Consider the following 15,204-nt stretch of genomic DNA (forward strand, 5'->3'; position numbering starts at 1 on the left):
ATGTGATCTGGCTGAACGTAAAATACGGTTAAAGGTGCTTACCTCACAGCGCCTGAGTGGTGCGAGAGAACGTGGGTTTGACCTCACTCAGTGTGTGTGCAGGTTGTAGGTCGCGGCGAACCGGAGCCTAACCTGGCAACACAGGGCAAAAGGCGGTGGGGGGGGGACACAGCCAGGACGGGACGCCAGTCCTTCACAAGGCACCCCAAATGGAACCTGAATCCCAGACCCACCAGAGAGGAGGACCTGGGCAAACCTGCAGCACCACCACGCCCCTGTGTTCCAAACTGACGAGTGCAAATACAGAACACTACACCGGCCAGAGTGCGGAAACAAAAAAACAACATCCATCCATCCACTTGTCCTGAGCAGGGTTGCAGCAAGCCGGAGCCTCACCCGATAACATAGGGCAAAAGACCGAAGGGGGAGGGGACACACCCAGGATGGAACGGCACTCTGTCGCAGGGCTCGAACCCCAGACCTATCACACAGTGGGCACCGGCTAAACCTGCCACACCACACCATGCCACACCATCGACTACTATTTTACTTAAAGTGAAATGTGCTTTGTAGAACATGGCCTGCGTTAGTGACATGTGCAGGCCTTTGCTTTTATATATGGAAAAATCAGCCAACTGTTTCATGAGATGAGTGAGTGAACGGTCTGGGGGTTCATGCTCTTGAGCATTTTCACAGCCTGGGGGAAGAAGCTGTTGCAGAGTTTGGAGGAGGTGCTACGGATGGTTTGATATCTTCTGCTGGACAGGAGATGGATGAAGAGATCATAGGAGGGGTGGGAGGGATCGTTTGTGATGCTGAGGGCTTTGCCGGTGCGCCGTCAAGGGTGTATCCACCTCAGCCTTGCGCCCAGTGATTCAGGGATAAGCTCCGCATCACTGTGATCCTGTTCAGGACAAGTGGCTATTGAAATTGGATAGATAGACGGATGGTACTTAGCTAAGATGTTCTCCTTTGCTTGTCGTACATGAACTACAAGTCACCTGATGTCACTTACAGCCGTGAGCAATAACAGGTTCAGGTTTCTGTTCTATTTGGCTCTGTGAAATGTATACCACTACAAATATACAATAGGGAGTGTAGACTATGCATGTAACATCTTGTGATTGTATGTGAATGTTTGTGTACCTTATAGAAAAAAAAAATTGCAGGAAGGTGACCAGGATTCATCTGTCCTGTGTTTTATGCACCTACTCGAACGATGAACCTCGGTGCATCAAGTGGAAAGTAACAAACTAGGTTTACTTAAGAATCACATGTCTGCAACTATGTCTCTTTCTCTTAATGTAATGCGCAAATTGTATTTTCGCTGAGATGTACGTTGCCTTGGAGAAAAGTGTGTGCTAAATGAATAAATGTAAATGTAAGTGATTGCTGGTGTTTTTGCACAGTACTTCTCACTGCAATTACACACCTCTGATTGTACCAGCTATTTTCATTAAGCTTATTACTTCTTACACATTGCATTAACATTTTAATGAAGCACATTACACACTGGCAGCTACACAGAAATAAACTTGCACTGGCAGCCACGCACCTGATGTGTGTTTACATTTGCATTTATTCATTTAGCCGATGCTTTTCTCCAAAGCGACCTACAGCGTTAAGCTGCTTTACAATTATTTACCCATTTATAGAGCTGAGTAGTTCTACTGGAGCAATTTAGGGTAAGTACCTTGCTCGAGGGTACTACAGCCAGAGGTGTTTCTGTATACATACATATTCTTGATGTATATAATGCTGTCTACAATGTGTCAGTGTTATATTTATTGTCTGTTTATTGGTGTTGTATTTAATATATGTGTATTTATTGCATGGTTTGAATGTGTAACTTTTACAATCGGTCAGAAACACGCAAGCAATTGTGTTATGTATACATGTAGTACGTACGCATGGCAGTGTGCCCGAACTGACTTGATATATGCTGGGTTAAAAAAAATCCTTGTATAGAAAATATGCATAAAACAAGCAAGTGATGAAAAGAATATATAATGAGTGGCATGCTTTTCCCCACACCGCACTGTAAATCAATCAGATACACCAAAGAGGATTCTTATTGCGTTCGTTCTTGAATAATTTTGCCACCGAATCTTTTCACCTCTCGGGATATTTAAACTTGAAGCGAATGCCATCCTTTTATCAGTGTTCTGAAAGTAGGCCGGAATATGGCAGGGAAGACACCAAATGTAGGTCACGGAATTACTATGCAGAGATAATTGCCCCCCTGCCTGACTGTGTGGTTTAATCCAGTGTTATTGCTGGGGTAGATGAGTGAATTATGCTGCCCTTTTTTCCTTCTTTTTCTCCCAATCCATTTCAGTCTTTGGGGTTTCATCACAACCACGTCAAGTGAAAAGACCCTGTGTGTGTGTGTGTGTGTGTGTGTGTGTGTGTGTGTGTGTGTGTGTGTAACATTGAAACAGATTGTTGGGCATAGTTTATGGCAGTTCTCAGGGGAGCAAATCTGCTTCCGCTTTTTTGTGTTTCACATTTGTACTTGGCTTGCGTGAAGGAACTGTCGAGCACATGGGGGTCATTTTACCAGACGGGGCCCTCCATGGTGCTGCAGGGGGTATACTAGAGCAACTCCTCCAAATGGCACTGCAGTCACATGCCGCACAAAATTTGATGTGGACTGATAAGGCCATGCTTATAATAACAATAAGAGGAATAATTAAAGCATATAGACGTATGAAGGACTGGGGGTACAAACACCTGACTTTGTAGGTGAGACAACTGGTATTCATTCACACATCGGTCATGACGACAAATTATTCATGGTGCGCTTAGCCTTGGGGATTCATTCTTCCTCTATGAAGTAATGTATAAGACACCAGAGGTATATAGGTATGACCATTCATTTTATGGACTGTGCTATGTGTGTGTGAGGTGCTAATATGGGACAGCTGGTAGTGTAGTGGTTAGTGCTGTTGCCTTTGGACCTAAAGGTCATAGGTTTGAATCTCACCTTCAGCAGTATCCCCTGTTACTCTACAATTGCATGCATGCACATTGTCTGAGCCTCTTGTCCCATTTGGGGCTGTGGGGAGCTGGAGCCTAACCTGGCAACACAGGGTATGGGGCTGGAGGCAGAGGGGACACACCTAGGACAGGATGCCAGTCTGTTGCAAGGCACCCCAAGGAGGACTTGAACCCTAGGCCCACTGGAGAGCAGGACCTGGTCCAACCCCCTACACCCCCTCTCTAAAACTGCTTCAGTAAAATTACCCTGTTGTGTAAATGGGTAAGTAATTGTAGGTCACTTTGGAGTAAAGCAGGTAATGCTCAAAAAATATGGAGAATCTTGTGTAGTGATTATAATCAGAATTATCATAAACTGGGTTTCACTTGGAGCCTGAGAGTGCTGCTGTTTTGAAACGCTGAACCAGATGGCACGTGCACTCAACTTGGCGGGAGATGAACAACAACAACGACAAAAAAACTCTGGTATTTCAGTGCGGTATGCTTATGCAGAAGTACATTTCATACGGAGTCACAACCAAGGGAATGTGTTAGGCACTTACAACAGGAAAAAAAAAAAACCCAAAAATCGCAAAACGGGTTCAGTCATGAGCGCTACAAATCTCCAGCGTTGTTGTTCTACAGGAAGCTTCGGCTGGCAGGGGCAACGCTCGCGCTTAGCAACACCTTCTCCACACACTGCGCAAAATCAACAGGGCGAGCGCGATAGCGGCCGTGTGGAAATCTGCATTGCAAGGAGCTCACACGAATGTACGCCACGGAAGGGATCAACACCTTGTACAAGATAAGACTGAGCGGAGTGGGTGTATGTCACAAAAATAAATATTAAAATGACATAATTCTCTACTAAACGGAAGCGAAACGTGACACGTCGAGCAGACCCTTGGACCGTGGTTGGTTATACGAAGCAAAGATGGAATAAAGCAGGCTTACAGGAACAGTTTTAACCCCAAACCTCTTTAAATCCCATCACCCACCAATACTCCCCCTCTTCCACCCTCAGAGAGCCAGAATATTCTCCCGTTATGAAAGAAGTGGCAGAATTTATTCAAGCACCACATATATCCTCCCAGCCTCTTTTGCAGACGGGCACAGAGCAGCATCTGTGGACCAAAGCCAGAGACTGGGGGACAGGTGCTTTGCGCGCTGAATTTCCATCGGTCGCACAGGTTATAGAAGAAAAACGGCATAGATTTGATTCTGAAAATGAAAGCATTTGTTGTTAAGAATAATGAATAACAGGGTAAGTGGGATAGAAAGCTATTGCTCCTCTCCATTTTAACGTAATGGATGCGGTCAGGAAAATTAGACAGCATGGCAGTGATGGAGGTAGGAGGTATCCTTCAGCGCACAGACTGGATAATGTAACAGGTTATACTGCTGCCAATGTACGGGAAAATGTTCTGCCGTACAGTGATTTTCGAACTGGAAAGAATTAAAAGCTCTAACCCTTACGGATACACACACACACACATTTTCAGAACCGCTTGTCCCTTACGGGGTCACGGGGAACCGGAGCCTACCCGGCAACACAGGGCGTAAGGCCGGAGGGGGAAGGGGACACACCCAGGACGGGACGCCAGTCCATCACAAGGCACCCCAAGCGGGACTCGAACCCCAGACCTACCGGAGAGCAGGACTGCGGTCCAACCCACTGCGCCACTGCACCCCCCCCTTACGGATAATAATGGGAAAAAAAGCTTCCATTACTGAGAATGCAGTACACAGAACTATAGATGACCAATTTTCTTTGCAAGCGATAATAAGAACGACGGGTAACTCTTGTTCTTTTTACGGACTGGGATTGCAGACTTTAGAAGACTGGCAAGATAAAGGGCTACAGAAAAACAAAAGATAAATACACTACGTTTACCAAAAATGTTAAGATATAAACCCCCACAAGTGATGCTGGGTACTGGTGTTAGTTAAGCGCATTGATTGATAATAACTGTGGAAGGCAAAAGGACCATATCCAGCCGCACGGCCCTAATCCCTGTAAAGCAGCATTAATACTCAGCTGTCAATTGGCTCCTCGTCGGAGCACAATCTGCCCAAAGACTTCTGTCAGGCCTGGCGATGTGCAGTGCGCAGCGCACGATAAAGAAGGGCGTCCCGCCACCCTCCCTCACCCCCTCACTCCCACCTGCATCTGCAATCTGTTTCCTCGATGTGCCTGAGCAAGGCTGGCGCTCGTCAAGTCAAAGTGACTCAGCGCGTGGCTGCAGCAGCCATTCGAAATGAGGCACTTAGGAGCTGGAGTTGCTGTCATTCAACCCGTGTGCCGCCTTGACAGAGCATCAACAGAAAGTCCGGAGGATGCGAGCTCCGTTCCCTGCAAGGGCCTCCCGCTCCAATGACAGGAAGCACGTCTTCATTAATGCAGATCACACACCGCCACATGGGAATAGTTCATTCATTTTAATCTTTAACTTCAGTTAATGGCATTCAAAGATTGTAGGTTATTATTTATATAAAGTGCTGATATATTTTGAAAAATCAGTTTTACTCTGTAATAACTGGATTCAGAGTCCAAGGTGACAAGGTTTTGATTTTCATTAATCATTCCGTGTTCATATGCACCAACTCACGGTTAAAGCCCATTAACGGAAACATAAGGAAAAAAATGATGACTGTTCCTATCATCCACGTTTCTGTGTTATCGGGGAAAGTGGAAAAACAAGATTTTATCTGTCTTGTGCAGTCTTGGGAGGTATCAAAACCCCAGGAGGAAAGATTACAAATGTTCTAAGGAAAATCTTCAAGCTCATGAAACTCAAAGGCGTTGCCATTTTATATGGCTAATGTGGCAGCATATGCAAAATGCCACCCATAAATAGAGCTAGAGCTGGAATATGTTACACGGTGACAAATAAAAACTCCATCTGGGCGCAATTCCAAAGTGAGGTTGGACTCTAATAAAATGGAATACACATCTTTATAATCTAGTGTATGTATCATAGGGGGTGTGGTGGCTCAGGGGATTGGACTGGGTCCTGCTCTCCGGTCGGTCTGAGGTTCGAATCACGCTTGGGGTGCCTTGCGACGGAGTGGCGTCCTGTCCTGGGTGTGTTCCCTTCCCCCCCAGCCTTATGCCCTGTGTTGCCAGGTTAGGCTCTGGCTCCCCAAGACCCTCTATGGGACAAGCAGTTCAGACTGTGTGTGTGTGTGTATATCATACATGGTACTAGATGTTTCTGCTATGTGTACGGTGTTAGACAAAATGTGTTGGGAAAGGAAGGCAGATTGTTTCTAAACACTTGGTTCTCACAGTCTGTCAGAAGACTTTGATTTAAGAGAGGGGGAGTTCTGCTTTTCCACCTGGGGTTCTGACATAGATCCCTCCAGCAATGTGCTTAACCTGAATTGTATCAGTCTCAGCAGCTGCAGGAAGTGGGTAAAACTGTAAGGGCTTGACAAAAAAATGTTTCCGAAAAAAGAAACCTCACTGATGGAGAATAATGCAATGTGTGCAGTAAAAAGATCAGCTACGTTTACTTCCTTTGCTGTATTAACAGTGTATGATTGGGTGTTTTACTGCTGTGCCATTAGTGTAAATCTACCCTCTATCCACTAGAAAGAAAACAGTTACTCCATATCAATATATCTGGAACATTATTGCACCAACAATGGAAATGTCTTTACTTATCTGTTAATAGAGCTAAATTAAAATGTAGAAAAACAAAAGTCGTAGAGCATGTGTGCAAAATCTCCGCACTATAAGAGCCATGGCCTAGTTACAAGCGTTGTTAGAAAAATTCTAAATATTCCAGTTTCTGATGGGTGAAGCAATGGAATAAGAAGCAGAATATGAATGAATTAAATAATCTGAGTCACGGAATAAACTGATTTACACAAGGAAATGGCTCACATTGTTTTGTTTTTATGACTAATGCAATATTCGATTACCTGCAGGAAATATGTATATTTGCTATTCAGATTGTGAAGGACAAAGTACTCTGGAGTTAGAAATCCTCAGGTGTGTGAGTATAGAACTCTTGAGGTCTTATTAAATGTTCTTCACACAGGCGCAGCTGGAAGACTCCAGCATTCTGGTGCCAAAGGCGGAAATATTAATTCATCTTTTTTTTTTTTTTTTTTCCCTCTCTTCATGGTGTTCCTTGTCCCACAGTAGAAAAAGCACTTTTTCTTTCTGGCAGATAATAATATTTTTTCACAAACTACATTTCCCTCTTGTGTAGCCTGTACTGATTTTTACTTCTGGACTTGCAGGAGGGAGCATAGTAGTCACAGCAGTCGCACCGCAATCTGAAGGTTCCTTGTTCGAATCCCCCTGAAGGTGTTCACCCTCAACTGATAGTATAAGAATACCTTGCTGAATAAATGAGTAAATTATGGTAAAGTCACCCTGGTCAAAGGAGTCCCCCACACGGAGCGATCCACACTGTACAATGTAGACCTATACCGCTCTCCTCCACTAGGTGGCGGCCTGACTTTTTCACAGCACCATCCCTCCACGACCGGAGACAACGGTTCCTTGGACGTGTCCTCTAGTTTAGCGAGTCACTGTCCTACGGAAGAGACTGAAGTTAGTCGGGTTTAGAGGGAAGGTGGACGGTGGACCGCGGGAAGCGCAAAGAAGCACATTATTGCCCATTTTTGTTGCTGAACTATAATTTTCACATGAAGCTATGAGTACCTAGGAATTATTAAATATGACATGGCATTATTATTCCATAGACAGAGAGAAACACGCACACATAGATAGAGAGATAGATAAAAGGGGGGTCTGGGACTACGTGTGTAGAACTTTTCACATTAAAGATGAAGGGCTTAGCTACACAGTTTGTGTTCGACTCGAGTTTGCGTGACGCCAGATGCGGGATCACTCGATTATTCGATCATTCGCTCTCTGTCATACCGTGACGCGCACTACTACTTAGCCTCCAGGAAAAAGCAAAATATTATTGGCAGCTCAAATACTATTTAACTTTGGTTCAAATACAAAATGATGTATATATATATATATATATATATATATTTTTTTTTTTTCCAGGTGCCATTTTCCTTTAAGATGATGTAAGACTTTATTTCCCAGGATGGTTTCTCCCCTTTTACCGCTGAGGCAACACCACCATCTGAAACGTTTTTTTGTTTTTTTTTTTTTTTGCCACCCGGAGCACGAGCGCTGCTCCCGCAAAAAAAAAACAGAAAAAAAAAAAAAAAAGAAAAAAAACACCTCCTGAGCTGCGCGCGGAGCGGCGCGCGTTACGCGCTCCCGAGTTCTGCGCGCGCTCGAGAGCCCGCAGCAGCCGGAGGGGCAGCAGCAGCGGAAGGCATCCGGCGCGGCGGGACCCGCCAAGTTGTCCTGCTCGAGCCAGATCGCGGCGAGGGTCTTCGGAGAATTCAGCAGAGCCTGCGCCACCTTCCTCCCTCGCGCCCATCAGCTTCGCCGCATCCATGGCGTCGCTTTGAAGTTCAGAGGAGATCCGCGGAATCGATCTTTTCTGCCAAGAAGTTCAAGTTGGAGCTTCGCTGCGCCGCGCTGCCCAAGTTCTCGCCAACTTGAAGGTTTTCCTCTCGGATGCGGAGCGATGCTGTGCGGCGCGCCCTGCTCTTCGCACAGGTGAGAGTCCAAAAGGCTGCACCCCCCCCCGGCCCCCACCCGCCGTGGAACAATGATCGTGTCCTGCTGGAGATGCGATCTGCGCGAAACGCGGCTTTGCATTGTGTGAGCGACGCCGCGTGCGCCGGAGACGAGCCCTGCGCGCCCTGCCGCTGTCCGCGGTGCTGAACGCGCCTCCCGCCACGGGGACCCGGCCGATCTCCCGTGGAAATGTCCCTGTTTCCTCCTCCTGCGTGAACGTTTCGGGGCGACCGCGCGCCCCGCGGGGGGTCTTTTTTAGGGGCCACCTGGGCAATATTGCACATGCCAACCCCGGCGGGGCTCAAGGAGCGGAGCACCGCTAACTTGTTCCTGTAGTTTGCGTGGATTTTCACTCAGCTTTTTTTGTGCCACACGAGGAAATGCGTTTTTGTTTTTTTTAACATTTTATCTTAAATAGTGCGCTTGAAAAACAGCAGTGATCCTGCTAACAACAACTTTCGGGACACCTCTCTGTCGTTTCACCGCAAAGATTTTCGTGTGCATGACTGAAGCGATGGCCCTGAGCGGGAACTGTAGGACTCACCCCCCCAGCAAGGAGCAGGGCTCTGTGCACAATTCGTTCCCAGACGTCATAGAGCTCAACGTCGGGGGGCAGGTGTACTACACTCGCCACGGCACTTTGACCAGCATCCCCAACTCGCTGCTGGGGAAGATCTTTTCTTCCAAGAAGGATCCGTCTAACGACCTGGCCCGCGACCCCAAGGGCCGCTACTTCATAGACAGGGATGGCTTCTTGTTCAGGTACGTGCTGGACTACCTCAGGGACAAGCAGGTGGTCCTGCCCGACCACTTCCCGGAGAAAGGCAGGCTCAAGAGGGAGGCCGAGTACTTTCAGCTGCCCGAGCTGGTCAGGATACTGACCCCCGAGGACCTGAAGCAAAGCCCGGATGACTACTTCCACAGCGACCTGGAGGACGCTTCCCAGGGGAGCGATCAGAGGACGTGTCCTCCGGCATCCCTGGTGCCGGTCAGCAGAAAGTACGGCTTCATCACGGTGGGTTACCGGGGCTCGTGCGCCGTGGGCAGGGAGAGCCAGAGCGACACCAAGTTCCGGCGGGTACCGCGGATCCTCATCTGCGGGAGGATCGTCCTGGTCAAGGAGGTCTTTGGCGAGACCCTGAACGAGAGCCGTGACCCGGACCGGCCTCCTGAGCGCTATACGTCCCGCTTCTATCTCAGGTTCAAGCACCTGGAGCGAGCCTTCGACATGCTGTCCGAGTGCGGCTTCCAGATGGTCGCGTGCAACTCATCTGTGACCGCATCCTTAGTCAACCAGTACGCGGACGACAAGATCTGGTCCAGTTACACCGAATACGTCTTCTACCGTAAGTGCCCCCCCTTTCCAAACCCTGACAAGTCAGAAATGACCACGCGGCAAGGGGATGCCACAGTCAGCCGCACCGTCCATGTGACTTGAGATCCTGCGCACCGCACAGCCACCAGGAGGCACCGTGGTTTGACGGTTGTTCGGGTGGTTTCGCTTCACGGTTCAGGTCGTCCGGCCAGAAGACGGTTTCTCCCCAGTATCTTGTGCGTTAGAGCATCTGACAAGCGTATAGTGATAAGACGCTCGTATTTTTCCGCTCATATTTGGGTCAGAAGATGTGCTTCGTCTCAGGGGAATTAATTATGTCGGTTATGAAACCGAGCGATATCTGAGCAGCAGGCTGATTTGTAAAGATGACGATTTTGTTGAAGAATATAACTGTGAAAATCTGAACCTAACAGCTTAGAGACTCAATAAGCGGAGCGGATTGGACAATTTTACTGGTAAAGAGAGTAAGAGAGTAATGTACAAGTAAGAGTCAGTAGTGTACAAACAAGGTTCGAACGGGGGTGGTTGGACTCTTCTTTTTACACTTGACTGATATGAAGGCATTAGTGGGTTTTATAGGTCAGGTTAGCAAAAGCACATTTTGAAGAAGTCTGGAGGGTTGCAGCATGTGTTCTGGTTATGATTCGCTTGGGGGGGCAACGGTCCTGCTTTGGCCGCGCGCACGCGTGTGTGTGTGTGTGTGTGTGTGTGTGTGTTCTGTGTGTCGAGATGGGTGGGGCTGCGCGGTTCCCCCTGACAAGTGGGATTCTGCTCCTCGCCCCCCTTTCAGTCTGCCCCAGAACAACGGCGCCGTTCTTATGCAAAGCCGAAGCACTCGCTGTATATTTCCAGAATATCCTGGTATGGCATGCACTCTGACATACACTGCGGCATGTTTTAATCCACATGATATTTATTTACTCTAAGAACATGTAAATATAGAGCATGCTTAAATGAATGAACAGATGACATGTCTGTATAAATATCCCATGAATGTCTGCTGCATGCAGTTTGGGACCATCTTCCAGAATTCACACTCATTCCTTATTTTCCTCCTCTTTCTCAGCCAGGAAATGTAGTTCCGGTTCCAATTTGCTTCCGTGACTAGAGTTTCTCCCAGCTGCGTGCGGTTAAGTAGGATAATGGCAATTAGAGCATCTCTCGTAATGTTTTATGATGCAACAAAACACCGGTCTCTCCGAGCTGGCAGGATGCGGCATGTCTGTTAGCAGCAGGGCCCTTGAACCCGAGATGGAAATGGGGCGGCGCAGAAGCCACTGTAGGGATGCCATTTCCCCGGTCATATCCACGGCTAATTAGGTAAGGACATCGAGTCACATTGCGCACACGCAGCGTGAAGCCGCTTGTCCCAAGTGGGGGTCGCGGCAAAAACCGGAGCCTGACCCGGCAACACAGGGCGCAGGGCTGGAGGGGGAGGGGACACACCCGAGATGGGACGCCAGTCCGTCGCAAGGCGTCCCAAGCAGGACTCGAGCCCCAGACCCCGCTGCGCCGCTGCGCCCCACTCCGAGTCACAGTGCAGAAAGGTAAAATACTACATACAGTAAAAAGGAGTGAAATTTGTCCTTAGCCATGACGGAGAAGAGCAACGTGGACCGAAAGGGCAATTTAATGAACGACTTGTTTAAGAACCCAGAGATTAAAGTGATGAAGTGAGCCGACATGCCTTGTTGCCGTCCTTTGATACATCGTCGCGCCAATGTGATGTGTTTATTCCCTCGTCGCGATGAGCATTATATTCATCAGCGTTCAAGGTTCAAGGGTACGTGTGAATAATACTTCTGCTGTGGCCACGCCTCAACATCTGCTTTCGTAAGTAAACACCAGTGCAGCGAGTCTGAAAGGATGTGACATGTTTCGTTAACACCCATCATGGGTAGAACCTTTCGGCTGAATATTTCATGCAAACGCTGTGAATGAAAGCCTGGACAGCTCTCTTTGCGGTCCTATGCCTTTCGAATACAATAATACACACCATGTATTGGAATAAACTGATGATGATCCGGATGATAAATCACTATCTACCTGAATTATGTTGCTTCCCATCCATCCGACAGCAACAGGCCATTGAAGAGAGGCGCACTTCTGGCTGACCCTCTGTATCTGCAGCTCTTTCGGCTTATTGCTGGATTAACCCGAGAGAGACACGGCGCCATATGTGCAATGAAGAAGCCCTCTGCTTATAGTTTACATTTACATTCAGCGGACGTACTGTACATCTCAGAGAACAATTCGAAGAGTGCATTGCATCGACAGAAGGAGAGATTTGGACAGGGACACGTGATTGTAAAGTACAGTTAATATGTCACGTACCTCCATACGAACCGGTATACATCGCAGAAGCAGCTGCATAAAGGCTTTTCCATTTTTTACATTATTTTTGGGGGTCCATGCGGTATTTTCCATGAATGAAAGTGAATGGGTATAGATTCACATGAAGAGAAAACAAATCTCTTTTGTATGTGTCAAAAAAATTCGCATTATATATTCATATTTAGAGGGGGCGCAGTGGGTTGGGCCGGGTCCTGCTCTCCAGTGGGTCTGGGGTTCCAGTCCCACTGGGAGTGCCTTGTGATGGACTGGCGTCTCGTCCTGAGTGTGTCCCCTCCCCCTTACGCCCTGTGTTGCCGGGTAGGCTCCGGTTCCCTGCGACCCTGTATGGGACAAGCGGTTCAGAAGATGTGCGTGTGTGTGTGTGTGTATTCGTATTTAATAACAAGCCTTGCACCCAGGGTATTCCCTGCCCTTATGCGTCCTGGGATAGGCTCCAGACTACCGCAGCCCCACACCGGACGAGTGGTTATCGATAATGGATTGATGGGTCCTTCGGAAAAGAAGTATCTTTATATAATGAAAACCGAACACCGGCTGCTGGACGGGAGAGAGAAATGGATACGTGTGCAGGAAGACTTGGTGCTAATCGTATGCAAAGTGTCGCCTGCCATCCATACGGAGGAAAGTCCAAGCGCTCAGCTTCATGGTGCTCAGCCGGTCGTTTCTATATTCCTCCCAGGTGCAGAAATCCCGCGTTACGCAGTGACGCTTTACTAGGAATTGAAATTCCCTTCCCGTCGTCACGGCCGTGCCCCTGTAGCGCGGTGTTAAGTGACAGTGTGTGCAGGCTCGTTGAAGTCGAGGAGCCAGATTAAGTCGATGAAGAGTGTGACAGGCTCTTGTTTGTCTATTATTGGCCTGCCCGACGAGCTCGTGGGCGCGATCAGCCCCCGGTTAAGCACACCAGTTGCTTTCTTCTGGCTTCGCTGCCCTCGCTCCGCAGCGGCCTGCCGCGCAGCTCCCAGCGGGCGAGGTTATTTACTAATTTGTCGCATGGCTGCAGTGATTGATAATTAATCGTTTGCGGTGACAGTCGGAGCCCTGGGTCGCCAGTGTGTGGCGAAGACATTCTAAATCGCGCGATGATCTTTTGCTAGACGACGTTTTCTTCGTGCCGCTGGAGCGATGTGTCGGGTCGAGCTCCTCACGGAACACGTGCAAGCTTTAATCCCCGAGCGGAAATTAATGTTCGACGCATGAATGGAGAAAAAATTCAGCAGGTGTTCCGGTGGTTAAAGAAACTGGCTTCCGACTAAAGTCTCGAATCCCAGGCGGGGAACTGCTGTTTGACCCTTGATAATCACATATGTACCTGTATGAATGAATAAAGGACAGAAGGCAAAACTACTAATTTTTAATGGGTAAATGGTACCACATATAGTGTATCAGATGTAAGCTTCTGCTACTAAGATGTTCATGTGTAGAGACTAAGTTGCTTATGCGTGAAATGGACACAGGAAGAGGAAGTGTGCAGATCTGCGTTCTAAGGCTAAGGCCCGGTGGGTCCATGCTGATGGGGGACTGCTTGCACTGCACCCTAGTACCGGCAGGAGGCCACCTGTGCGGATGCAGTAAAAAGCTACGCCGAAACACTGGATCCCTGCTGCGTCTCGGTTGGGCCAGACTCCCAGGGACCGGGCCGGAGGGAGGGAGCGCCGACAGCTCCGGAGCCGCACTCAACGGCGGCAGCTGCTTCCCAGTCCACTCCATCAGGGGAGCTGCCACAGAGCCTACAAATGGCATTATTCAGGCCCAGGGAGTGGAGGAGGCTGTGGGGAATGAATCAGAGGTGTCAGGGGTGGGGGCGGGAGGTGGCAAGACAAATACAGCAGGAGCCCAGTGAAGACAGGCGTTATAGACCGGTGTGCATCTTTGGACACGTCCCTGCTGTTCGCTCTGCAGGACATGTCATAATAACATAATAACGTGGGGGATCGGTCGGGGGGATGGGGGTGGGGGGGGGGGGCGGTGAGCAGTCAGGGGATCCCTGGAAGAGGTGACCTGTTTCATTTAGCCTGCAGGCTGCCTGCTCTTTTTCAATCGATACGTTTGATTCTCAGCTGTAACATTACTCATGCACCACCGTGGGGCTGCCTGTCGGAGAAAGACAGAGCTCCTCGCACCTGAGTCCTTGCTGAGGTGCGCAAGGGAGAGAGAGACACAAAGACGGTTGTGGAGCATCTTATGAGCTCTTCATGTTAAATCTTTTGCTCTCTTCTATAAATTCAGTTGAGGGAGCTGATGTTATAATATTGTAAACTGTTGTTATAATATTCCAGTGCATTGTTTTATTGCCACTTCTGTTCACCTGCACAAACCTGAGCGCGTGGGACGAAAAAGACATAATCATACGTGCAACATCAGGTTTATTTTTAAGTATTAGGTGTTTGTTGGTAGGAATACTTGAGGGATTTGTGGTAAAACAGCCCTGCAGTGGTTCCTCAGTAAACAAGCACTAAAGAGTGCGGGATATTTTAATGCTGCATTTTTAGATTATAATTCAAAATAAGGTACAATACGTTGTGAGATTATCTATTAGGTGCGGCACTGATTAAGACTGTAAAGAAAGCCAAAATTGTGGAACATGGTGCGTGACTTGGATTTAAGTAACAGCAAATGCAGGGTTAATGCACCGATATCTAAAATGCTAAATTGGTTTAAAAAAATCAGCGAGAACGCGGGAATCTGAATATCTCTTTCTTTTAAATGAAGACTGTCAAACAGGATTTTCAGAGCTTATGATAAGGACATTTTGCATATGCAGATGACACATTCTGTGATTGCGTTAACTGAACTCCCAGATACAACAGCTTTCTCTATACTGTAGCCTCTCCATCACAATGAGGAAGCGGTTATATAATCCCACATTTTATGGATGGAGTGATTTCCATTATCATCATTCTGATAA

General features: G+C 47.9%; 1 protein-coding gene across 1 annotated transcript in view; it reads left to right on the forward strand.

The window, feature by feature from the left end:
• The first annotated feature begins 9,065 nt into the window (after window positions 1-9,065).
• kctd16a (potassium channel tetramerization domain containing 16a) overlaps window positions 9,066-15,204 on the forward strand; it is a 50,040-nt gene continuing 43,901 nt past the window's right edge. Inside the window, exon 1 of the mRNA XM_018756380.2 lies at window positions 9,066-9,951. Within this exon, the coding sequence (XP_018611896.2) occupies window positions 9,108-9,951 (844 nt within the window). The 5' untranslated portion in view covers window positions 9,066-9,107. The remainder of the gene's footprint in view (window positions 9,952-15,204) is intronic.

The sequence above is a fragment of the Scleropages formosus genome, chromosome 13 (genome assembly GCF_900964775.1).
Source record: "Scleropages formosus chromosome 13, fSclFor1.1, whole genome shotgun sequence".
In the NCBI taxonomy this organism is placed as follows: Eukaryota; Metazoa; Chordata; class Actinopteri; order Osteoglossiformes; family Osteoglossidae; genus Scleropages; species Scleropages formosus.